At 33.9% G+C, this 24,973-nt stretch overlaps 2 protein-coding genes across 2 annotated transcripts; one reads left to right on the top strand and one right to left on the bottom strand.

Annotated features, from left to right (window-relative positions):
- Positions 1–264: 264 nt before the first annotated feature.
- Positions 265–1,388, top strand: LOC6038452 (replication protein A 32 kDa subunit). Its single transcript, XM_001848197.2, has 3 exons — positions 265–415; positions 477–1,128; positions 1,200–1,388. The coding sequence occupies exons 1-3, from the start codon at positions 403–405 to the stop codon at positions 1,279–1,281; spliced, it is 747 nt and encodes a 248-aa protein (XP_001848249.2). The 5' UTR covers positions 265–402; the 3' UTR covers positions 1,282–1,388.
- A 4,497-nt stretch (positions 1,389–5,885) lies between these two features.
- On the bottom strand, positions 5,886–24,602 carry LOC6038453 (DDB1- and CUL4-associated factor 5). The gene is made up of 4 exons (XM_001848198.2): positions 23,624–24,602; positions 15,156–15,336; positions 13,381–15,092; positions 5,886–7,307 (listed from the first exon to the last, which is right to left on the bottom strand). The coding sequence occupies exons 1-4, from the start codon at positions 23,826–23,828 to the stop codon at positions 6,448–6,450; spliced, it is 2,958 nt and encodes a 985-aa protein (XP_001848250.2). The 5' UTR covers positions 23,829–24,602; the 3' UTR covers positions 5,886–6,447.
- Positions 24,603–24,973: the final 371 nt, after the last annotated feature.

The following is a 24,973-nucleotide window of genomic DNA, read 5'->3' on the forward strand; positions in this document are numbered from 1 at the left end:
TGAGTTCAAAATCCCACTTTTTCATACGATTTTTCGAGTTCAGGTACTAGGACCAATGAAATGAAATGGTTATATGGGTTGAACTGAAAAATTCGTATGAAAAGTGGGCTGTTGAACTCAAAAAATCATGATTTTTGGTTAGGGTGTATACTCGAGATGTTAACTCCTGACCATTTCTCCGTCAACGTGTAATCCGCTCGCTTCTTTCGTGTGGATCACGTTTGTGGATCGTCGTGAAGCCGTCAGTTTTGGCGCGTTTACAAAACAGCTCTGAAGAGTCTTCTTTTGTGTCAGTCAGTTCAGCGAACAGATTCCGAATTTACCGGAAAATTCCTGTTCAAATCCGCGACCAGGGTTCAGATTTGTTGTGTCGATTCTGTCTGGTTTTCTCAAATCACAACTATGAACGATAGCTGTAAGTATTTTTGATTTATTCTTTAATTCGAGATGTTTCTCATTCGGTCCTCTTGCCGCAGTCGGTGGCGGCGGCTTCAACGCGTCCACGGCCGGTGGCGCCAAGGACGAGAACAAAGCGGAGGGCGTTCTGCCGCTGATGGTGCGCCACATCCTGGAATCGCCCGAGGCCGGCATCCAGCTGTTTGGCTTCCAGTACGCCATGGTCACGTTCGTGGGCATCGTGCGGCACATTGATCACTCCTCGACGAAGGTCACGTACCGGGTGGAGGACCACACCGGCCAGGTCGATGCGCACCTCTGGCTGGAGGAAGGGGACAACATGAACATCCCGGGGGTCTTGATTAACACGTACGTGCGGATTGTTGGTTCCGTGCGCTCCCAGGGCGGCTCGAAGGCGGTCATGATCTTTAAGATTGCGCAGGTCGATTCGCCGAACGAGGTGACGACGCACCTGCTGGAGGTGTTGAACGCCCGGTACAAGGGCGAAGCGTACGCCAAGAGTGCCGGAATTGCGGGAGGGGCTCGGGAGGGTGGTTCCGGAGAGGGAAGCGCCAGCGGGGGTGGCTTCATGGACAACGAAGCGAACTCGATGGGGCTGTCCGGGAAGCAGCTGGTCGTTTACAAGGCCATCAAGAGTCACATGTCGGACATTGGCATCAGCCGGAAGGAGCTGCAGTCCAAGTTCCCGCACATCAGCCCGTCGGAGATGCAGTGAGTAGTCGGGGTTGAATGGTTTGGAGTTGGTTGCGATTGCTAAACATTTGATTATTTCTTTTCAACAGGAGCATCACCGATTACATGACCCAGGAGGGCATCGTGTACACCAGCGTGGACTCGGACCACTTCCTGTGCGTTGATTCGTAAGGTGTGATCACCAGCAAGGTATTGTTCACTTATGATTCACACCAACAACTATGTTATACGTTATTACTTTATAAAACCAAACTCACATTAAAATCAGTAGCTGTAATCGAATTTTGGAGTCTTCTAATTTCTTGCGAGAATGGATGACATCCCAGAGATGATTCTTGTTTAGAGCTGTTGAGTTATAAAAAAGGTGCGGTGTTAATGCTACAAGGTTAACCATCATGACGAAGAACTTTAGATACTTGAATAGCACGTCCCCTACCGGTCAGGACTCCCAGTGAGCATTTTACGCTTTGAAGGGGTTCTGATTTTGCCGAGCCAGACAGGAATCGAACCCATCACCTTCCGCTTACACTCAAGGGGTAAGTCTTAGAATTAAATAAGATATTTTTCCCTAAATCTTAAGATTTGTTGTATTATGCCAGTTTAGTTTACAACGCCAGATACTACAAATTGAATGAAGGATTTTCTAAACTTTTGTGTTCCTTCAACATTAAAAAATAGCTACGTGCTAAAAAGATTCAATTTATTAAAATTATAAATTTCACACACAAAAAAATAGGCCAGATAATTTTTTGAATGCAAAGTAAAGTAATAAATAATGATGGCACAAGAGCTCAAAAGTTGGCACGTTTGTTAATTTGAAACAAACCCACGAATGAAATTAAAAAAAATTGTGGTCCTGATTGCTCCAGAAAGACTCATTCACTCGCGACGCGAAACTGCTCTGATGTACATATGTCCTAGCGTTTGTCACTTCCACACCAATCGCTACTAAAAACTCTCTCTTTTGCTCTCCCTCTCACTCCAATCGGGAGCACAGCAAATGGCTCAAAGAGACCGGTTAAAATCAATGTTATCAAACATATTTTGCAAATTTTGGGTTCTGCGGTAGTGCAGGCCAAAATAGCGCCGCGCTGGTATTTTGTAAGATTCTCTCCTCTCTGAGCATATTCGTTTACTCACGAAGTATTTGGACTAAGCGGTAAGCCGGCTGGCAACTAACTGTTCGCTCACGAATGGTGGCGGTAATGAGTGAGTGATTTCTGTTCTGTGAGCTAAAAGTCAGGGCCTTTGCTTGTAGCTATATTTTCATAGTTCTTTTCAGCAATCTCTCCTTTAGAACTTCAAAATAACTTTTTGCAATTCCGTCGTGAAACTACTTACTTTTCCTGTCATTCTTGAACGACGAAATAGCCTACTTTTCTGTACCAAAAATAACAGAATCGAATAGCAACACTTTTCAAAGTAAATGCTGAAAAGTTCTACTTTTCAGCACTGAAATGGGTGCTGAAAAGTTGAACTTTTCAGCCCTTGTTTCGAAAAGTTACACTTTTCAACTAGTTCAGTTGTTTTGCAATCATTAGTTTTCAAAAAATCTAAGAACTGACAAAAACAAAAATTGTATTGAAAAAAAGATTTTGCATCGAAAATTTTCAAAAAATCTTAAGATTTTTGAATAAACCCAAAATTGCTAAAAATGATTTTAAAAGCAGGAGAATGTATTTTAATTTGATTTCAGCTGGTTGCACTTGAATTTTCATTGAAATTTTGAAGTTTATTGTAAAAATATTTTTTTTGCCCCCTGATTTTTCGGGCCAATTTTGAAGGGGGGGTGACAAAAACTTTTAAAAATATTTGTACCAGCCTAAACGATTTATTGACAAAATACATGAAAATTTGACTTAAAATTTCACTCAATGGGTGTTTTTCGGAATTGCAAAAAAAGTTGTATGAAACTCGTTGCAAAACTTGATTTTTTCAGCACTCATCGTATTTATCCAACTCGGTGAACCTCGTTAGATAAATGTACAATTCGTGCTGAAAAATCCTTTCTTTGCAACTTGTTGCATAAACTACTATTTAAAGCCTAGTACGGAGCTCAAAAGTAACGCAAAACTCCAAATAAGTGGCGTTTTTTACGTTCCTTCGCGCGGTGCTTGTTTCCAATATGTTTTAGTACAACATCAAATAATTTGGATTTGCTTCTTTGGATGCGATTGAACATTACAAACGAATCTCAATATTTTACCGCCATTTTGATCGCCATCTTGGATTTAAAAATTCTTAATATCTTTAGAGTTGTTTAGGAGTCATACTTAAGCTTGACAATCAAAAATAAGACAACAAGAGAATAACACATAACAATAGGCGCCAACTCACATAGCAATTGCCCCGACCCCTCTTCGATTTTTGTGAAACTTTGCTTTAAGAGGTAATTTTGGTGGCTGATCTCAAATCTGAGTTCCATTTTTCGTTATCTCGTGACGGTGGGGCGGTACGATTCCTTTCATTTTTCTGGAATTTTACTAAAACACGGTTTTCAGTGATTTGTAGCTCGAAACTGTGAAGAGATAAAAAAAATTGTCAAAAGGACTTTTGGGTAAAATTGGACGATTTGATTTTGACTCAATTTGATGGCGTACTCAAAATTCCTAAAAAAATATTAATAAAAAAAGTTAAAAATATTTTTTTAATCACTGCCATTTCCCGTTACTCAACTGAAAAAAAATCGAGAGACATGTCATTTTATGGGAAATTATATGTACTTTTCGGATCTGAAATAACCCAGAAGGGTCTTTTTCAGATAAAACAAAAAATGTCATTTTAAAATTTCGTTTTTTTTTATAACTTTGCAGGGTTTTTTTTTAGTTGTAACAGAGTTCTACAAAGTTATAGAGCAGACAAATAACAAAATTTTAATATATAAACATATGGGGTTTGTATGTATTTTTTACGAGTTATCAGAATTTGAAGATTTTGACCAGTTTTTTCGAATATTTATTTTCTAATACTCAATCGTGTGCTTTTAAAAGTTTTTTTTTTAAGGTTCAGCCAATTTTGCATAAGAATGACCCTTTTGTACGACTCGTGCATCGGACATTTTTTTCTAAAAAAATATTTCACGAAAATCGAATAGGGGTCGGGGCAACTTTTCCGATTTCGTGTGAGTTTGCCCTATACCCAATAATCATATAATCTTACAACAAAAAAAAAAATCAGAAATCTCAAAAAGTTTAGAATTAGAAATTGAAAATTTAGAAAATCAAAAATACAAATATTCAGAAACTTAGATTAAAAAATTAAATTTAAGCATTGAACGATTTTAATATTTAAGGGTGCACAGCAACGAAGGAAGTTGTTGTATTGTTATTCCAAAATTGTCAAACTTACGGACCCAATCCTGCAATAACGGGATTGTAAAATTAATCAAACTTTGTTGTAAATTACTTTGTGGACAGTACTTTAGGGGATTAACAAAAAAATATTTCGATAGTACATGTTGTTTTGAAGATACTAGAATGTCTGTAACAAAAATCTGGGTGCAAAAGCTCTGGTTGATCAAAAAATTGCAAGTTTCTGCTCGAACCTAGGAGTCCGAAGGCTTGAATGGGGAGAGTACCCAAACCTCTTTCTACTCCAAGGAACCTTCCACCCCAGTGTTTGAACTGACGACCTTTGGATTGCGAGTCCAACCGCCGCCAGCGATTCCACCGGAGTAGGCTTGGTTTGGTGTGTTGTTTGTACTTATGGCATGGAGAAGACTCCTACACCTGGAATGACTTAACGGCCTAACAACCAAGGCCGGGACCAACATTTTACTTCCTCATCCGATGCAAGGTTGCAGCAGATGGGAATCGAACCCAGAATCATCCGCTTACAAAGCTCTGGTTGATGTGCATCGTTTAACATTAAAAATTCCAAATTTTTTAAATCTGTAATTTGAAAAAAATAAAAATTCAACATTCAAAAATCATGAAACTAAAAATACTAAAATTTGAGAAATGCAAAAAAGATTTAATTTAAAAACAAAAATTTAAGAATTGACAAATTTTTCAATTTTAAAAATTAAAAATGTAAAAATTTAGAATTTCGAAATTAAAAAAATCAAGCTCTAAGCCTGAAAAATTAAAAAAATATTTTTAAAAATTTAAAAAATCTTATAAATAAATAAAAAGTAGGATGAAGGGATTTGAAAACAAAACGATTTCAAAATCTTTGAGCTCCTAATTTTTTAAATTGATTTTAAAAATTTGTACATTTAGAATTTTTGAATTTTTTAATCTTTTTATTTTCCCCCCAAAAATCTCAAAAACAGAGCTGTCAACTTTTTTTGGGATGGTCACGAAAAGAATGCTCAACTTTTCTTGACCGCGTTCCTTCCGAGTTCAGCACTTAAGGAGCTATTAAACTACCGCAAACAAACAAACAAACTCGCACTTTTTCGTGTTTGACAGTTTGCCAAAACAAGGCAATGCATGTATGCAGGCTGACGTTTGTACAAACAAAGCAGGCAAACTGTCAAAAGGTGCGAGTTTGTTTGTTTGTTTTCCGTAGTGCAATAGCTCCTTTACCTAACTGAAGCCCGGAACCTTTCTCTGGAAAGGGTTTTGGTGCCAATGCCTGCAAGTAAATAATAAAATTCAAAATTCAAACCTATGAGCTTTCACCTCAAAGATAAAGTTAAATGGGCCGAGAAAACTTCCTTTAGCATCATTGCTCGTAAGGCACGCCGACGGGTAGATCTTGAACCCGACTGTTCTTGTTGCTGGTTGTGATTCCGATTTTCGAAATAAAATCTTTATTATTAAAACTCACTCTTTTTTTCTATGATAAGAGATGACAAATCGTAAAGTTACGTTTATTTCAATCATAATTTTTGCGCTGTCACAAGGCAACGCTACAAAACACACTTACAAAGTTTTTTTTTTTTGCTTGTTTACTCTCATACAATTTGATTATGCCAGTATTTTTTTGTGTTTGTTTTTTTTTTTTGTGTGTGTGAAATATTATTCGATAGTACATTATATAGTATATGGTTAGCAAATCACGTTTCATCCTACATTAGGTAATAGTTTTACTTTAAACTTAGACTTGTTATTTTATTTCTGTGCACTGCTTCTTCATTCTCTTCTCCGTTTCTGGTGGCCAATTGGCAGTTATGTGTGTGTGTGGGGGGAAATCATGGATGTTGGAACCATTTGGATTACGGCAGAAGAAAGGGGGAAACGGGGAACATCTCTACCAAAACTGTTAGTCTTAATGTTTTCAAAACTTAATTAACTACAGTGTAGGAAATGATAAACTTAGCAATTCTATAGTTCAGCGGGATGAATTCTATTCTCTCTCACTTGAAACTGACAACGTGCTTGCTGAAATGCCCTACTCGCTATCCGAGTCATCACAGAAGTGCTTGCGATAGTTCTTCCGCACGCGGGCCACCTTCGCCTGAAACAGCTTGCTGCTGGTCGTCGTCGCCAACTCGGCGGTTCCACTCGTGCCGGGCATCGGTTCCGCCGAGGGCGTCGTCACTCGACTCTTGGCACTCGACGGCATCCCCGTGGTCGACACGGAACTACACGGCCCGGTGGCGATCCCGCTGTCCGGCGTGTGGTTCAACAGGTCACGGTTGTAGTCGGGCCGGCGACGACTCGGAACTTGGTCATCGTCGTCTTCGTCCTCGTCCTCCTCACGGTTGTTGCCGTTGGTGGCCGCGCACGCCATCAGCTTCTTCTTGTTGTGAAAGTACTCGGCAAAGGTTTCGTCGTTGCTCGAGGAGCAGTCGTAGTCGTAGCTGCTCGACAGCCGCGAGTTGGACCGGCTCGAGTAGGTGTGGTCGTAGACCTGGTTGTACGACGAGGACGATTCGTTGTTGGCGTCCGCCTGGTGATGCTGGTTGTTGTTGACGATGCGCTTCTGGGCACCGTTCGGAACTTCGGCTCGGCCACCTAGCCTAGCGGCGTTGTGGTTCACGTAGCTGTCGTTGTTGTTGCTCCGGTCCAGCATGTTGTTGCCGTTGTGGTCCACGCCCTGGGTCTGTCCGGAGGTGGAGGAACCGGCGGCGTTGACGGCGGCAGTCGACGAGCTGTTCGATGGGATCTCAAAGTGGTTGATGGGGGACGTAATCACGCGCAGCATGTTGTCCGGGGAGGTTGGATGTTCCGGGATCGACGGATCGTCATCCGAGTCGTCGTCGTCGTCGTCATCGTCGTTGGTGGTGGACGCCATGTGGAACAGCAGGTCTGGAAGGAAAGGAAACGTTGTTAGGACACTCGAAAGTTGTTTTTAAACTCTGATTATCGTGACTGAGCGATCGCTTTTTATGTTTTTCTTGTTTTATTTTTAGTATTTTAATTTGTATTTATCTTCTTTAGTTTATCTTTGTTTTGGGTAGTATTTGGCCTATTCTACCACCTACTATCATTACATTTAGTCTTTCTAGTTTTTTCATGTTTTTACAGTCACTTTTTAAATTTTTTGCTTGTTTTTCACATTTTCTGCTATAAAATGGCACCATTATCATTTAAATTTAAAAATGCGTAGAGGCATAGTCTGAGACACTAGAAAAACAACTGCATACTTCTTTTTACATCAAATATAGGAAATGTTAGTAAAAACACAGCCAGAGTTGACCTCTAAAATAATTACATTTTTAAAAACATTGGCAAAGTCACATAAAACAAGTCAAACTTCCTACCTTAAAATTTTCTAAAATTTTAAGAGTTCTTCTTTCTATTGTTTTTTAAAGGTCAAAACTTGGTTGAAAAATTGATCTCTGGCGATTTTTTAAATCGAAGCCCGTCTAAAGGCGAGGTTGGGTTGTAAAGGGTTAAAAATTTAAAAACCCTTTACATTCTCAACTGTAAGATTTTCATTCTATTTCATTTCAGCAATTTAAAACAAATTTAAAAATTGTATAGTCTTAAACACAGGGTGGCCACTCAAGTCGGGAAATCGGGAAAGTCGGGAAAAAGCCGGGAATTTATGATTTTTTGTCAAAAAGTCGGGAAAAGTCGTGAATTGCAAACTTGTTTGAAAATTAATTTTAACTCTTGAATAATTTTGTAATATTTTGTACAATTTCAAATTAAATTCTCTCAATTCTGCTATTGTAAATTACTTTAAATTTAAGGATCTTTTCTCAATTTCAATATATTTGAGTATGGAAAAGCTGTTTAAGACATTAAAAATCTAAATAAATATTAGATGCAGTTGACACAGATTTTCATAATTTTTTAGATGAATCAAATGATCTCTATTCATTTTTGTTTATCAACAAGAGATAAAGTTGATGAAAAACTTATATAAAAATAGAGCCTGATGACCAGCTTAGAGTAATGATTCTATAATTATGTTCCGAAGCAAGTCCGATAACACGATCATTATCGGACTCTCTGTTTTCCTTTCACCAACAAACCGAGCCCGATAACATGATCATTATCGGACTCTCTGTTGCTCTTTCCCAACAAGCCCAAGCTTGTTGATTTAGGCTCACCTGGCTAGGAAGGATTTGTCTACCTAAAATCCTTCCAACTAACTAGCTAGCTAGCATAAGTTCCCTGGGCTTTGTCATAATGAGTGTCATAGGTTTGATGCTTGTTTGGCAAAGAGTATGATTTGATTCGATGTGGAATTAAAATCGAAGTGTTCAGTATATTGCTGAAGCTTCCATTTTTACACATGGACACCACTTCATGCTGCGAGAACCCACTTTGGCGTAGTCTCAGGGCTTAATCGATGGCCGGTAAGCTGTCATCGAGACAAGGAGGTTCTCTGATAGTGGAAATATCACATTTGTACAATGAACCGCTACATATGTGATTTTTCCCTATCTTAATGTGGGTGTCAGGTTAGGATGCGGGTTTAAAAAAATAGTGTTTGTAGAATTTAGGATTTTAACTATAAATATCAACTTTTTATACTTTGCCTTTAGTTATTTAGGGACAAAATTAGTAACAGTGAACTTAGTAATTCTATCAGAATCGGTGATTTTCATTCAAGTAGCATAAAAACCATTCTGATTTGTCAAAATTTCCATAGAGTCTTGATCAATCAATAGTGAAATGATATCGGACTAAATTCGTTGATCTGTTGAACTAACGGTTGTCGGATTATGATTGTATCGACCATTGTTGCGAATCGAGGATCTACTGGAATTCTGACGAACAAATGGTCGTCTCTTTTTCAATTCACGACTTGTAAAATATCAACTGTTATTTTTTTTTTGTTTTTTAAAAGAAGCCAGACAGGTTTTAAAAGAAACGTTTTTTTTGGTTAATAATTAAAATGTCGGGGATTTGAGATAAGAGTAGCTTTCGGATAGGTTGCTTTAAATCTTGTATTCAATTCAAGTTAGGTAGTTATCCGCAAATGAATATTTGGACTTATATGAATAATTGAACATTTTGGACTTATGAATAACACACAACTGTGCATTTATTCTAGAGTCAGATCCATACAGCGTCAGTGTTTATTTGGTCGAAGTGTACTAATTCATTGGCAGATCTGATTCTAGTTGTAATGTACGACAAGACTACTGACGGACGTGACAGGACGAGGGCCCAGTTTAGAGGTTTCGACATCAACGATGTGCGGCTGGATCACCCTCCCAAAAAAAAAAAAAAAAAAAAAAAACTAGCTAGCTAGCATAAGTTTTAGAAATAAGCCAGCAGTCTGTAACTACCTCTTAAGCGGAGCGAACACGGCTCAAATAAAAATGCTTAAAGACCCAAACTGTCTTTAATTTTAATTCTATTTCAATTTGTCATTGAATATTTGAAAACTGATTCCAACTTGAGTTTGGCAATGGTATTTTTTTGTTAATATTTTTAATTGTTTAACTAAATTCATTAGGTAATTTCAAATATATTTTTTTTTCCAAATGTTGCCCTTGAACTTTTTTTGTGAGTTTAAGTAAATTATCTTCTATAGCTAAAACTTCAGTTTTCGGAAAACTTAAATATCGAATAAATTCCAAGATTGAAAAACTTTTTTACTTTTTGAAGACATGAGGAAAATATTGAAATTGCGAAAAAACCAAGAAATTTTGAGTTATTGCAAAATTGTTTAAACATTTTTTCTCTTCAAACATTTTGCTTAAAATATGTAGGAGAAATAGGAATAAAATTTTAAATTGAGTTATCTTTAACTTTTTGCCATTTTCAGTTGAAACGAAGTATCAAAAACTATACGTTTGTCAATTTAAAAAATAACATGAAATTTATAAGATTTTTTGTGATTTTTTGTGGAAAAAAAGTCTGGAAAAAAAGTCGGGAATTTAAAAATGGGATTTGAGTGGTCACCCTGTCAAACATCTAGATCTCAGAAATTCATAAATAAAAAGCACAAAAAATAAACCTCAAAAATATTTGCAGCGATTGAATAAAACAAAAAAACCAAAATTCTACGACCTAAAATAAAAATTACATATCGAGGGTTATTTAAAAAAAAAAAATGTCCTATAAACATATGAAGAACAATAGTTTAAAGGACCATTTTAAAACAATTCTAGTCCTAAAAAAATCCCGTTTTCCAAATCTAGAACCTAAAATTTAAAAATAAATTGCATTTAAAAAAGCAATGTTGGAGCTCATTCATATGAAATTTCTAAAAAAATTACAAAAAAAATTAAGCTCTAAAACCCAAATACTCAAAAAATCTATAATTAGAATTTGACAATTTTAAAAATTAAAAAATTAAACATCCGAAAATAAAAAAAAAGAATTTCAGTGTCATTTTTTTTTTTTCTAATTATATTATTGTATAATGTTTCAAACAAAAAAAAAACAAAATTATTAACATGACTTTTTTAAAATCTGAGAATCTAGAAAATAAAACAAGAATTTCAAAGTATAATCATTATTATTTTTCTAAATTATGTTATCCTAAAAAGTTATATAAAAAATATTTTTTTTTAATCAAAAACAAAGAATTTTCAAAATTTAAACATTCAAATAAAAAAAACATATCAAGATGACTTTTATTAATCTCTTAAAATCAGAAAAAAATCACCCTAAAACTGACTAATCTACAATTTACAAACTAAGAAAAAAATCAAGCAGGATTCAAAAAGTTTACAGTTTTAAAATTTAAAATCTGGAAGCCAACAAAAATCTGGAATTTTGCAGTTTATGAATTGAAAAAGCGAATAAAAATTATGGAGTTCGTTTCGCGGTGCCTGTCCGTCGGGACGCATTTTTTTTCGCGTTCCGTTTTCGTCCATCGTCGTCGGTGTGTTTTTCTCGTTAGTCTTGTATTCGATACACATCACAGTCGGATTTCTTTTTTCTATGATTTGCAATTGTTTCACGGGAAGATTCTTTTTAAATTGCGTTAGCAAAATATAAATTATCATTCAATTCGACCATTCGTTTCCCGCGAATCAAGGCGACAAATATTGTTTCAACGCGATTGTTCAAGCCCTTCACATAACATCATAACTCATCAGTCATTAATTAGTCGCTCATCTTATAATAATTTAAAAGTATAAATAGTTTCAGGTCAACTCTACGTAAATATGTTACGCTGAGTTTAATATTTCACCTTTTAATCGCACATTATTTTGATCCTATCTTTCCACAGCCGGCTGTCTAAGATTGAATCATTTATGCTAAACTCAACACCAAATAACCGGGAATGGTCTCATCCGCATCATCCGATTGATTGCCTTGAGAATACATAATACATCACCCTATTCAACAAAATTCATTGATTATTAGGCCACATCATCATCCTCTATGATGAATCCTGGCCATTACCCTTACCCACTAACAAAATCCCAAGTAGAAGTAGTTTTCCGGCACACGCGGGGGTGTGGATATCGTATAGAACCCACCCTTGGTAGCAGCCTGTGCTAACTAACATTCCCGTCCCATCCCCTCGAGATCTACAAACTGACATGGCGGGCGCCGTTGGTGGCCAACGACTGTTTCCTATTCGCACCGGCTCTAGTTTTGACGATCGTGATGTTTTATCTTTTCAGCGCATTCATGCATGCTGTAGATAAGGGAAACATCATTTGATCGTTGAAGCGTGTGACCAGTTGTGCTGATGGGATATTACGGTCCTGTTCAGCAACGGAGAAGGACAACCATGGGTGGTCTCTCATGCTCATGCTCATGAAAAAGCGAATAAAAATTATGTTAGGGCGTATATTCTGATATTTTAAAATTCTGTTATTGTATATCTCGAAAAAATCAATCCTGATGTTCTAAAATTCTGAATTTATAATTTAATAATAATTTATAAAACTAGAATTTTAAAAGGAATCCAATTTTTTGTGAATTTAAAATCCAGAAATTTACATGCAAAAAAACAAAACTAAAAGCACAAAAATTTACAAAAAAAAAAAACAAAATCATATGCTTTGAAAAATATTTGCAACGTCCTAAATTTAATAATTCAAAAAAAGAATAAAAACAAAATTTTACATTTTTAGAGTTCAAAAAAATATTTAAAAAATAAAAAATCAAGGGCGAACACAAACATAAAAAAACGAAATTAAAAAAACATTGGTTTTTTGTAAAATATTTGAATTTGAAAATCCAGAAATTTACATGCAAAAAAAAAAACAAATAAAAATAAAAGCACAAAATCATTGCGGGTGACATAAACTTTGAAAAAAATTGCAATGGCCTTAATTTAATAATTTAAAAATAAAAAAAAATCAAAATTTGACATTTTTAGAGTTTAAAATTCAAAAAAAAATATTTAAAAATTTAAAAAAAATCAAGGGTTTTATTGCACAATTCTCACTAACTTGGACTTCGCACTAAATTATTGCTATCGATCGCACTATTGCGACTTGTCAAACTGGCATGGGAAATTTTAATTTTCTCAAAAAAATGATCCAAGCGAGCCGATGTTGCTCACCTGTCAATCGCAATTTTAAAGTGCGAATGTCCAGTTTGGTGGGAAATGCGACTGGAAATGAAAATAAACAACTGCTGGTTGCCTAGTTTTTAGAATTCATGTTGTCAAAAGTGCGAGAGAAAAGTGCGGGCCAAATCCAAGTTACAGTGCAAGGATCAATACTCAAACAAAACAAAATTTAAGCAAACATTGATTTTTTTTGGTTAAAGTATTTGGTTTTTTAAATAGATTTTTTGAGGATTTTTTCTGACGGTTAAAAATATAGACAAATCTGGATCTTTTGCAACCGGAAGCATCCAAATTGGTCAATTCTACCGAAAATTATGAGATTTTAAAGAAAAAAATAGGGGTCAAATGACTACCCGAGTGTTACGATCGTCGACCAAATTATTGGGATCGACGATCCGAAAAGATCGAAATCAAACAATCCTTCGAAATACTCACTCCTTCCATTCCCAGTCAATCCGGTGCTCGTACTGGGCGTATCCAAGCCCATCGAGCTACCTCCAGCAACACCACTCGAACTCCTCCCAGCATTACACAACCCACTGGGACCTGCCCCGTTGTTACAACCACCACCCCCACTGGGAAAGCTCCGACTCGTCGACGGCAAGCTGCTCAACGCCTCCATCAGTCGACGTTTCTTCGCGGCCGAGTGCTGCTGCTCGCTATCGTTCCCAGCGTCATCGTCGTCGTCGTCATCGTCCGAACTGGACTCCTCAACCCGCGTGCTCGTGTTCGAATTTGACGAAGGCGTGGCGGCGCCCTTGGTTTTCCGCCGGAACGTCCGGTAGACGGCCAGGTTGAGGTTGGTGGTTTGCAGGCGTCGCTTCTTCGTTGATTGCTTGTTGGGCACCTCGGAATCGCTCGTTTGCTCGTGGGACACCGCCGGACGTTTGTTGTACTTGCTGGTGCTGAGTCGGCGGTTCCGCTTGCCGATGCCTTTCCGGGTGGTGCGTAGGGCACCCAGTCCGGGGCGTTTCGGTTGGTTTCGGAGAGCGCCGTACTTGGCTTTTGTGATGGTGCGACGGTTCGTGGTTCGGGCGTTGGCATTTTTCAGCGCTAGACGCTTCAGTCGGTTCCGCTTTGTGGCAATCAGGTACGCGATCCGGTTGCGATACTTGGTCCGTTGAGCCACGTCGCCACGGCGGTTCGCTTGTTGACCCCGCATCGGGATGTAGTTCTGCACTGCGTCCGTGTCCGAGGTTTGTGTGGTATCCGGGCGGGAGGACTCGTTCTCGTCCGAGCTGTGCTCCGAACTCTGGTCCGAAGTCTCGCTGTTCCAGCCTTCAATCTCCTGCTGAACCAGATAATCGAAGAACGCCATCATGCGAGGATCTTCGCTGGTAGATTGGTGGCTGTAGTCGTGGGTCATGTTCAGCGAAATGTACTCCTCGTTGGTGAACACTTCGCGGGGATTCTCCGGACCCGTTGCCTCCTCCGTCAAACTTCCACGCCACGAGTCCAGCTCGAACGGAGTCCACAACTTTACAATCTTCTCCACACCCGACGAAGCAATCAGACACTTTTGCGGATTGTACCGCACCTGGTTCACGATCGACCGATGCCCATACAGAACCATCTGATTCCTGTCAACCCACTGATCCGTATCCGTAACATCAGCATCCGTTACGCGCCACACATAAAGGTTAAAATCATCCGACCCCGACAGCACGTACTGATCATTCTCCCCGGCAAAGCAACAACTCTTCATCGTACAAGAATTGTAATAATCCGGATGATAAAACTGACAAATCGGATCCGGCGACGCCGTCCCGTACAAAATCGGCGGCAACCGACGTCTCAACGCCAGCACCTGCGTCCCCGCCCCATTAAACCGCACACTCATGCAACTCTGCGCCGCATTGTCCCCGCCGTACCGCACCGTCGGCATCTTGGGCGATCGCAAGTCCCACAACGCCGCCCCTTCCTTCGCATTCGCCGTCACAATGAACCCGGCGTCGTACGGATGATGCATCACGGCATGGTACGGCGACCGGTACCGCGACACGCACATCACGTCCGAACTGTCCCGCACGTCAAAGATCAGCACCTTCCCGTCCTCGCCGGCCGTCGCAAAGATCGCGTCGTTCGACGGATCGATCGACAGCCCGTAGACGGGTTTGCTGTGCAGGAACACGTCCACCGCTTCGCGACTGGAGAAGAGAAACGAAATCAACATAACCTCAAACAAAAATGTAAACTCGCCAAAAACTCACGTTTCAACGTCGTGCACGATCACCACGTCGTCGTTTCCGCCGGAAAAGATGCGTGTATTCTTCGAGTCCATCCCGAGGCAGAAGATGTTGCTCAGGTGCTGCTTCTGCATCGCCACCGGCGATTCCTTCTCCATGATGGACTTGTCCACGTTCCACAGGAGCACGCGTCGGTCGTCACCGCCTGGAAAAAAGTATTTTTTTTTAAGTCAAGTCAAAATCAAGATAATTACATGCTTTTGAGGCTTTGAAAAAAAAAATTAAGAGATCAACAAAAAAAGGCAAATGGGTTAAATCCCATAAATTTTAAACTTGGTTGTTGTTTTAACACTCCTTGCTCGAACTCAACCAATTTCAACGAATCATCACTGCAGTAAACTACACGCAGTATGTCTGGCCGCTTCAATGTTTGTGCCGTTTCAATGCATTGTAATGTTAATAAATGACATGAAGACGTGCAACTTATATTGCCATACGTTTTTAAAGCTGATTTTAGAAAAAAAAATAATCATGAATTCATCAACAGTCCAGACTCCATTATCCGATGTTTTGTATGTGACTTAAGATAATCAAACAAATTGGTTTTCTTTTTTTTTGTTTTTATCATCAAGTTTAAGATCTGCAACCCCATTTTAGTCAAATTTGAATAGATCATTGCCTATTAAATAAAATAAGCATTTTTAATTTTTTCATAACGGCCATTTTGGCCGCCATCTTGGATTTAAAAATTTAAAAGAACTTTAGCGTAGTTTAGGGATTTTTTTTCAATGCCTTCGGTTGATGGAGTCTGAACTGTTAACAGCAGCGCGAGTTTGTTTGTTTGTTTGCGGTAGTGTAATGGCTCCTTGATGGTCGCTTCGTAATGACGATCATGACAGACGCTGTGTGAGCATTGAAATATTGAATGAAAGTGAATTTCCTCATACAAAATCGTGCGGAAAATGTACTTGACTGGCTGCTCGAGTTTTCGTTCAAATTGGGCTGCCAACCTGCCAAAAAGTGCGAGTTTGTTACTGCAAAAAAAATTGAATTGTTTTCCGAAAATGTTTGAACCTATTTAATAAAAAAACGTCGAAAAAATGTTCATAAAGAGTGTATTCTACATACATTCTAATCTAATCTAATCTAATCGAACACAAGCGCAGCCAGTCCGAAGAAAGCATCCTGGAAGAACTTGCGGTTAGATTACGCCTCAAGTCCTTTCTTGTCAATATTAATAATTGCAGTACATCCGAGTTACCCCAAAAATGTACAGCAAAAATTAAAGCGGCCAGGCCTACTGCGTTGCATTAACCGCAGAGACAGATTCGGTGAACGGATCACATTTCACAGAATCAACAGGGGAGGAAGGATGCGTGGACATACCATAAAGAGTGTATTCTACATACATTCAAATTAAAAAAAAAAACAAAATTTATATCCAAATGATTTTTTAACGTCTGCTTAACGGATATGAATATTTATTTTGTTTTGAGTTTTGAGTTAAGCTTATTTATTGTTTATTTTTTACTAGACACATTCAATTTTTTATCTAGTGATTAATTTTTCAAACTTTTCCCAAAGATATAGGCATTGGATGTAACAAAAATGATTATTGGGGTTTGTTCCGGTGGGGTACTGTGCCAAAATTCCCAACATATGAGCTTGATTTGACGTAACAGAAGCTGGAAAGACGTTTTTTTTTCTAAATTTAAGAAAAAAAAAATGTAAAGGAAATTCGAAGTTTCAGAAATTTAAAAACCCAAACCAATTTTTTGATAGATTTTTTTTGCTTTTTTTTTAATCTAAACAAATAAAAACCAGGATTCAAAAATATAAAAAATCTTAAATTTATAAATATAAAATTTAAAAATCTGAAATTTAAAACTCCAAAAATCAAGGAATTCAAAAATTTCAAAATTCAAGAATTTAAAAGCCAAAATTTGAAAATTCAGCAAATTGAAAATTAAAAAAAAAACAAGAGAACAAAAAAATAATTTCTTAAATATTTAAATTGGTAAATTCTTAAATTCTTAAATTCTTAAATTCTTAAATTCTTAAATTCTTAAATTCTTAAATTCTTAAATTCTTAAATTCTTAAATTCTTAAATTCTTAAATTCTTAAATTCTTAAATTCTTAAATTCTTAAATTCTTAAATTCTTAAATTCTTAAATTCTTAAATTCTTAAATTCTTAAATTCTTAAATTCTTAAATTCTTAAATTCTTAAATTCTTAAATTCTTAAATTCTTAAATTCTTCTTAAATTCTTAAATTCTTATATTCTTAAATTCTTAAATTCTTAAATTCTTAAATTCTTAAATTCTTAAATTCTTAAATTCTTAAATTCTTAAATTCTTAAATTCTTAAATTCTTAAATTCTTAAATTCTTAAATTCTTAAATTCTTAAATTCTTCTTAAATTCTTAAATTCTTAAATTCTTAAATTCTTAAATTCTTAAATTCTTAAATTCTTAAATTCTTAAATTCTTAAATTCTTAAATTCTTAAATTCTTAAATTCTTAAATTCTTAAATTCTTAAATTCTTAAATTCTTAAATTCTTAAATTCTTAAATTCTTAAATTCTTAAATTCTTCTTAAATTCTTAAATTCTTATATTCTTAAATTCTTAAATTCTTAAATTCTTCTTAAATTCTTAAATTCTTAAATTCTTAAATTCTTAAATTCTTAAATTCTTAAATTCTTAAATTCTTAAATTCTTAAATTCTTAAATTCTTAAATTCTTAAATTCTTAAATTCTTAAATTCTTCAATTCTAAAATTCTAAAATTCTTAAATTCTTAAATTCTTAAATTCTTAAATTCTTAAATTCTTAAATTCTTAAATTCTTAAATTCTTAAATTCTTAAATTCTTAAATTCTTAAATTCTTAAATTCTTAAATTCTTAAATTCTTAAATTCTTAAATTCTTAAATTCTTAAATTCTTAAATTCTTAAATTCTTAAATTCTTAAATTCTTAAATTCTTAAATTCTTAAATTCTTAAATTCTTATATTCTTAAATTCTTAAATTCTTAAATTCTTAAATTCTTAAATTCTAAATTCTTAAATTCTTAAATTCTTAAATTCTTAAATTCTTAAATTCTTAAATTCTTAAATTCTTAAATTCTTAAATTCTTAAATTCTTAATTCTTAAATTCTTAAATTCTTAAATTCTAAATTTTAAATTCTTAAATTCTTAAATTCTTAAATTCTTAAATTCTTAAATTCTAAATTCTTAAATTCTTAAATTCTTAAATTCTTAAATTCTTAAATTCTTAAATTCTAAATTCTTAAATTTTAAATTCTTAAATTCTTAAATTCTTAAATTCTTAAATTCTTAAATTCTTAAATTCTTAAATTCTTAAATTCTTAAATTCTTAAATTCTTAAATTCTTAAATTCTTAAATTCTTAAATTCTTAAATTCTTAAATTTTATATTCTTAAATTCTAAATTCTTAAATTCTTCTTAAATTCTTAAATTCTTAATTCTTAAATTCTTAAATTCTTAAATTCTTAAATTCTTAAATTCTTAAATTCTTAAATTCTTAAATTCTTAATTCTAAATTCTTAAATTCTTAAATTCTTAAATTCTTAAATTCTTAAATTCTAAATTCTTAAATTCTTAATTCTTAAATTCTTAAATTCTTAAATTCTAAATTCTTAAATTCTTAAATTCTTAAATTCTTAAATTCTTAAATTCTTAAATTCTTAAATTCTAAATTCTTAAATTTTAAATTCTTAAATTCTTAAATTCTTAAATTCTTCTTAAATTCTTAAATTCTTATATTCTTAAATTCTTAAATTCTTAAATTCTAAAATTCTTAAATTCTTAAATTCTAAATTCTTAAATTCTTAAATTTAAATTCTTAAATTCTTAAATTCTTAAATTCTTAAATTCTTAAATTCTTAAATTCTTAAATTCTTAAATTCTTAAATTCTTCTTAAATTCTTAAATTCTTAAATTTAAATTCTTAAATTCTTAAATTCTTAAATTCTTAAATTTAAATTCTAAATTCTTAAATTCTTAAATTCTTAAATTTAAATTCTTAAATTCTTAAATTCTAAATTCTTAAATTCTTAAATTCTTAAATTTTAAATTTAAATTCTTAAATTCTTAAATTCTTAAATTCTTAAATTCTTAAATTCTTAAATTTAAATTCTTAAATTCTTAAATTCTTAAATTCTTAAATTCTTAAATTTAAATCTAAATTTAAATTCTTCTTAAATTCTTAAATTCTTATATTCTTAAATTCTTAAATTCTTAAATTCTTAAATTCTTAAATTCTTAAATTTAAATTTAAATTCTTAAATTCTTAAATTCTAAATTCTTAAATTCTTAAATTTTAAATTCTTAAATTCTAATTCTTAAATTTTAAATTTTAAATTCTTAAATTCTTAAATTCTTAAATTTAAATTCTTAAATTCTTAAATTTTAAATTCTTAAATTCTTAAATTCTTAAATTCTTAAATTCTTAAATTCTTAAATTCTAAATTCTTAAATTCTTAAATTCTTAAATTCTTAAATTTAAATTCTTAAATTCTTAAATTCTTAAATTCTTAAATTCTTAAATTCTTAAATTTTAAATTTAAATTTAAATTCTTAAATTCTTAAATTCTTAAATTCTTAAATTCTTAAATTCTTAAATTCTTAAATTCTTAAATTCTTAAATTCTTAAATTCTTAAATTCTTAAATTCTTAAATTTTAAATTCTTAAATTCTTAAATTCTTAAATTCTTAAATTCTTAAATTCTTAAATCTTAAATTCTTAAATTCTTAAATTCTTAAATTCTTAAATTCTTATTCTTAAATTCTTAAATTCTTAAATTCTTAAATTCTTAAATTCTTAAATTAAATTTAAATTCTTAAATTCTTAAATTTAAATTTTAAATTCTTATTTAAATTCTTAAATTCTTAAATTCTTAATTTTAAATTCTTAAATTCTTAAATTCTTAAATTATTAAATTCTTAAATTCTTAATTCTTAAATTCTTAAATTCTTAAATTCTTAAATTTAAATTCTTAAATTCTTAAATTCTTAAATTCTTAAATTCTTAAATCTTAAATTCTTAAATTCTTAAATTCTTAAATTTAAATTCTTAAATTCTTAAATTTAAATTCTTAAATTCTTAAATTCTTAAATTCTTAAATTCTTTCTTAAATTCTTAAATTCTTAAATTCTAAATTCTTAAATTCTTAAATTCTTAAATTTAAATTCTTAAATTCTTAAATTCTTAAATTCTTAAATTCTTAAATTTAAATTCTTAAATTCTTAAATTCTTAAATTCTTAAATTCTTAAATTCTTAAATTCTTAAATTCTTAAATTCTTAAATTCTTAAATTTTAAATTCTTAAATTCAAATTCTTAAATTCTTAAATTCTTAAATTCTTAAATTCTTAAATTCTTATATTCTTAAATTCTTAAATTCTTAAATTCTTCTTAAATTCTTAAATTCTTAAATTTTAAATTTTTAAATTTAAATTTAAATTTAAATTTAAATTCTTAAATTCTTAAATTCTTAAATTTTAAATTCTTAAATTCTTAAATTTAAATTCTTAAATTCTTAAATTCTTAAATTCTTAAATTTAAATTTTAAATTCTTAAATTCTTAAATTCTTAAATTTAAATTCTTAAATTTAAATTCTTAAATTTAAATTCTTAAATTCTTAAATTTAAATTCTTAAATTCTTAAATTTAAATTCTTAAATTCTTAAATTCTTAAATTTTAAATTCTTAAATTCTTAAATTCTTAAATTCTTAAATTCTTAAATTCTTAAATTCTTAAATTCTTAAATTCTTAAATTCTTAAATTCTTCTTAAATTCTTAAATTCTTATATTCTTAAATTCTTAAATTCTTAAATTTAAATTCTTAAATTCTTAAATTCTTAAATTCTTAAATTCTTAAATTCTTAAATTCTTAAATTCTTAAATTCTTCTTAAATTCTTAAATTCTTCTTAAATTCTTAAATTCTTAAATTCTTAAATTCTTAAATTCTTAAATTCTTAAATTTTAAATTCTTAAATTCTTAAATTCTTAATTTAAATTCTTAAATTCTTAATTCTTAAATTCTTAAATTCTTAATTCTTAAATTCTTAAATTCTTAAATTCTTAAATTCTTAAATTCTTAAATTCTTAAATTCTTAAATTCTTAAATTCTTAAATTCTTAAATTCTTAAATTCTAAATTCTTAAATTCTTAAATTCTTAAATTCTTAAATTCTTAAATTCTTAAATTCTTAAATTCTTAAATTCTTAAATTCTTAAATTCTTAAATTCTTAAATTCTTAAATTCTTAAATTCTTAAATTCTTAAATTCTTAAATTCTTAAGTTCTTAAGTTCTTAAATTCTTAAATTCTTAAATTCTTAAGTTCTAAAAAGAACTGCAGAATTCTTAAATTTTGGACCTTTAAAAAAATGAAAACTGTGGAATTCTTAAATTCTCCAATTATTGTCAATATCCTCACTATCACCCACCCATTACAGAAAGTCTTATATCTTTAAAGCATGTTTGCAGTCATATTTTAGATTGGATAAATTTTGAGAAGAAAATTATACAAATTTCGTGTTTCGGTTTTTCTGAGTGACTCTTTGGCGAGTATCATCGAGTACGAACGGTATTGACATTTGCATGTTTTTTTTTTAATTTGTTCAAATTTTATTTAGTTTTTATGTCGAAATATCTACATGTTTTAATTTCGAATCTGGATTTTTTTGGAAAGTTATTGTTATGGCTTTTCTCTCTGGTTTACTTCATTCTAGCAAACATAAATGTGTAAATACAATTTGGCGCGGATTTTTTTCGACTTCCCCGTAACAACCCTGCGTTTGTGATGTTTCAAAGCAGTTTATTGCATTGGGACACTGCAAATGTTAATAATGACAAGAGGATGCTAGGCGTAAATCAACCTAAGGCATTTTCCAGGATGTCCTCAAAAGACTGGCTGCGATAGGATTAGATTAGATTATTCGAAGTGTTTTTTTTTGTCAATGCCTTCGGTAAAGGAGTCTGGACTGTGTATACAGCAGTTTGGTTCAAATTCAACTATTCACCTTCCATTGCAGGTCTCAATTTTATGAGTATAGTGAGCCCTGGGTGCTGAATAGTGGTTCGCAAAACGGCCTCAATTTTGAACTGTCAAAGTGGAACTGAGCCTAAATCAAAAATAAATAGTTTCCTGTTACCTCGGACTTTGCAAAATAACTCGGATGGACAAAAAATCTAGTTATTAAAAAAAATCAGTTATCATACGATTTTGTATTGGGCGAAATTAACTTTGTCAGATATTACAATTTTTGAGCATGTTAGCCATTTTTGCGAATCATATCAACATCAGGGACGTATGGGCCAACTTCTTGCAATTAACACAGTACGTACAACATTGAAGTTTTGAGTTATATGAAGCTTTGGATAGGCCAGGGCTTATGGCCATTCGACATTTTAGGTGGTTGGTGTCGTCCTCCTTCACTACCTTCTTCCGAAATTTCGATCACCTTGACCATGACTGCATTCAAATGATTGCTGTCACCACGCAGCACTGCACTAATGAGAAAGAGAGAAAGAGAAACAGCATGCGGCTTTGGGCCCGGCGGTTGCTCGAGTATTGAGCTCGGCTTTTGTTCGTTTCAACTTCGCTTCGTAATGACGATCGCGACAGGCGCTTTGTGTGAGCATTAAAATATTGAATGAAAGTGAATTTCCTCATACAAAATAGTATGGAAAATGTACTTAGTATTGGCTGCTTGAGTTTTCGTTCAATTTTGAACTACCAACCTGCCAAAAAGTGCGAGTTTGTTTGTCATAGTCTAATATCTCCTTAAGCCTAGCGCCTCCATGAATTCAGAAAGGGAAATCCAATGGAGTCGCGTGGTTTTTTTTTAGAATTAGAGTTTGAGTTATTCATTTATGACGATAAAAAAAAATCCAAAATACATTATAAGGCATACATTTTCTCAATAGATTTCACTCCAAATGCCATCGACTCTAAATTTTCTAGATTCTTCGCCGATTTTTCAATTCCTTTTGCTCTTTTCTGCAACAACTCTTCCCTTCCTTTCAATTTCTTCACGACCTGCTGTAGAATCATCATCAGCAGTCCTTTCCTGCCCCATCCCGGTTGACCCCTGGCTAGTAGTGCTCAGCAAGTGCCCTGTTGAGATTTCACCACAAGCTCACAATCAACACCAGCAAAAAAAGAGCCATTTTCGTTAGACTTTTCATTCTACACACTCCTCTACCAAATATCAAGAGCTCTCTTCGCTGTGCATGTTTTTGTCGATTGACCACCCGTGTCAAACCCCCAAATTTACACACTGCTGGCCCGTATCTGCTGGCTGTGTGTTGTGTTGTGTGCACACATTCTCATCGAATACAAATCGAAACATGAAAATTCGTTCACCTTCAACCAGCGAAGCAAACACAAGAAAAAAAAATGTAAACGTAAACATAATTGATTCAGGTTTTGGGACCTCGTCCCGACATCCGGACGTGAACTCACCGGACACGAGCAGCTCGCCCTCGGCGCTGAACTCGATGGCGTTGACGCAGCCATAGTGCGACACCAGGTCCTTCTTGTACAGGTTCCGGGCGATCCGGAGCCGCTCGTGGAACAGATTGTCCCGGAAGTTGCGCACGTTGTCGCCGGCCTGGCGCGCCCCCAGGTGCCGGACCACGTTCACCCGCCACGGCCGCCCCAGGTCCATGGTGCTGGTTGCTCCCCTTCCCTTCTTCTTTTTGTTATTTTTGGGGACTTGTTTTGCCTGCGATTTTCCTTGCTACGTAGTATGGAAATTTGTGGTTCTTCAAACTCTGATGACTGTAATTGATTACTTTGATAGTTTCTGAACCTTTTGAAGTCTCTTTTAGCCAAATATATTCAATAATTTCACCCTTTAGACGAAAGTACTGAACTCAACTTCACCAATGTCGACTTGACATGTCCTCCTCTGAAGTTGCTCACCCTTTCCTACTGTCCTCTCTCTTCTTTCACCAATCGTTTCGTTCGTCACTGCTTCTCCAACACCCTAAACTTCAAACTTTATTTTCCTCAAACCAAACTCCCAAAAGTTCTGACAGTCAGTTCTGTGACCCTTGGCTCAGCCCTCTTCGATTATCCCTCCCAGCTAGAACGATGATCCCTTTCCCCTCACTTTGATCTAGCAGTGTCAGACTTTTCACAGCATCCGCCTACTACGTTCAGCGAGGTCTACGTGGTTCTCTTCACCTCTCCGTACACCTAGCTTCTCGTGAACCGTCTAGTAGTCACTGACTCCTTCAAGAACTTCGAAATCAACTTTTTTTCAAAAAATCCCACTTTTCTCCACTTCGGCTACATTTTTCCACTTGCACAAGCTCACACACCAGAACAAAACTTTTTCCTCTACCTTTCAAGACTCGTTCCGACTCTCTTCTTCTGGGGGTCTCTGTTGTGGTGTCTGGTTTTTGAATGAAATGGAACCCGAACCGACTGGTGCTGGCGTACTACGACGACGACGGCGGCTGCTAGTAGAGAGTAAAATAAAAAATACCCTCAAAGAAGCAAACAACCACAAGCAACGCAGCAAGCACTGAACTGCAAAATGTGTGTGTTTTTTTGGGTGGAGGGTGTCTGAAAGTATTTATGAAGGGGAAGAATGAAGGAAGGAGGGCGGGGGTTAATATCGGAATACATGCAAAGTAACGAGACACAAATTGACGAAATTTAATTTGATTTTTTACACCTCTACGCAGAGTTTTCCCTCAAAGTTTGTTCTTTTATGGAATCATAATTTTTACGAATAATGCTATCTTTTTTTCACTAGAAAATAACTTATAAAGATCGCGTTTGACCTTGAGTAAACAAAACAAG

Source organism: Culex quinquefasciatus, chromosome 1, assembly GCF_015732765.1.
Source record: "Culex quinquefasciatus strain JHB chromosome 1, VPISU_Cqui_1.0_pri_paternal, whole genome shotgun sequence".
NCBI lineage: Eukaryota > Metazoa > Arthropoda > Insecta > Diptera > Culicidae > Culex > Culex quinquefasciatus.

What these genes read in the sequence shown, in the direction of transcription:
- LOC6038452 (XM_001848197.2), top strand. An exon ending in ATCAGCCCGTCGGAGATGCA is followed by an intron (nt 1,129 to 1,199) that starts GTGAGTAGTCGG and finishes TCTTTTCAACAG; the next exon opens with GAGCATCACCGATTACATGA.
- LOC6038453 (XM_001848198.2), bottom strand. Translation starts at nt 23,828, where the DNA reads ATGGACCTGGGGCGGCCGTGGCGGGTGAACGTGGTCCGGCACCTGGGG. An exon ending in GGGCGAGCTGCTCGTGTCCG is followed by an intron (nt 15,337 to 23,623) that starts GTGAGTTCACGT and finishes ACTTTTTTCCAG; the next exon opens with GCGGTGACGACCGACGCGTG. An exon ending in ATCGTGCACGACGTTGAAAC is followed by an intron (nt 15,093 to 15,155) that starts GTGAGTTTTTGG and finishes TCTCTTCTCCAG; the next exon opens with TCGCGAAGCGGTGGACGTGT.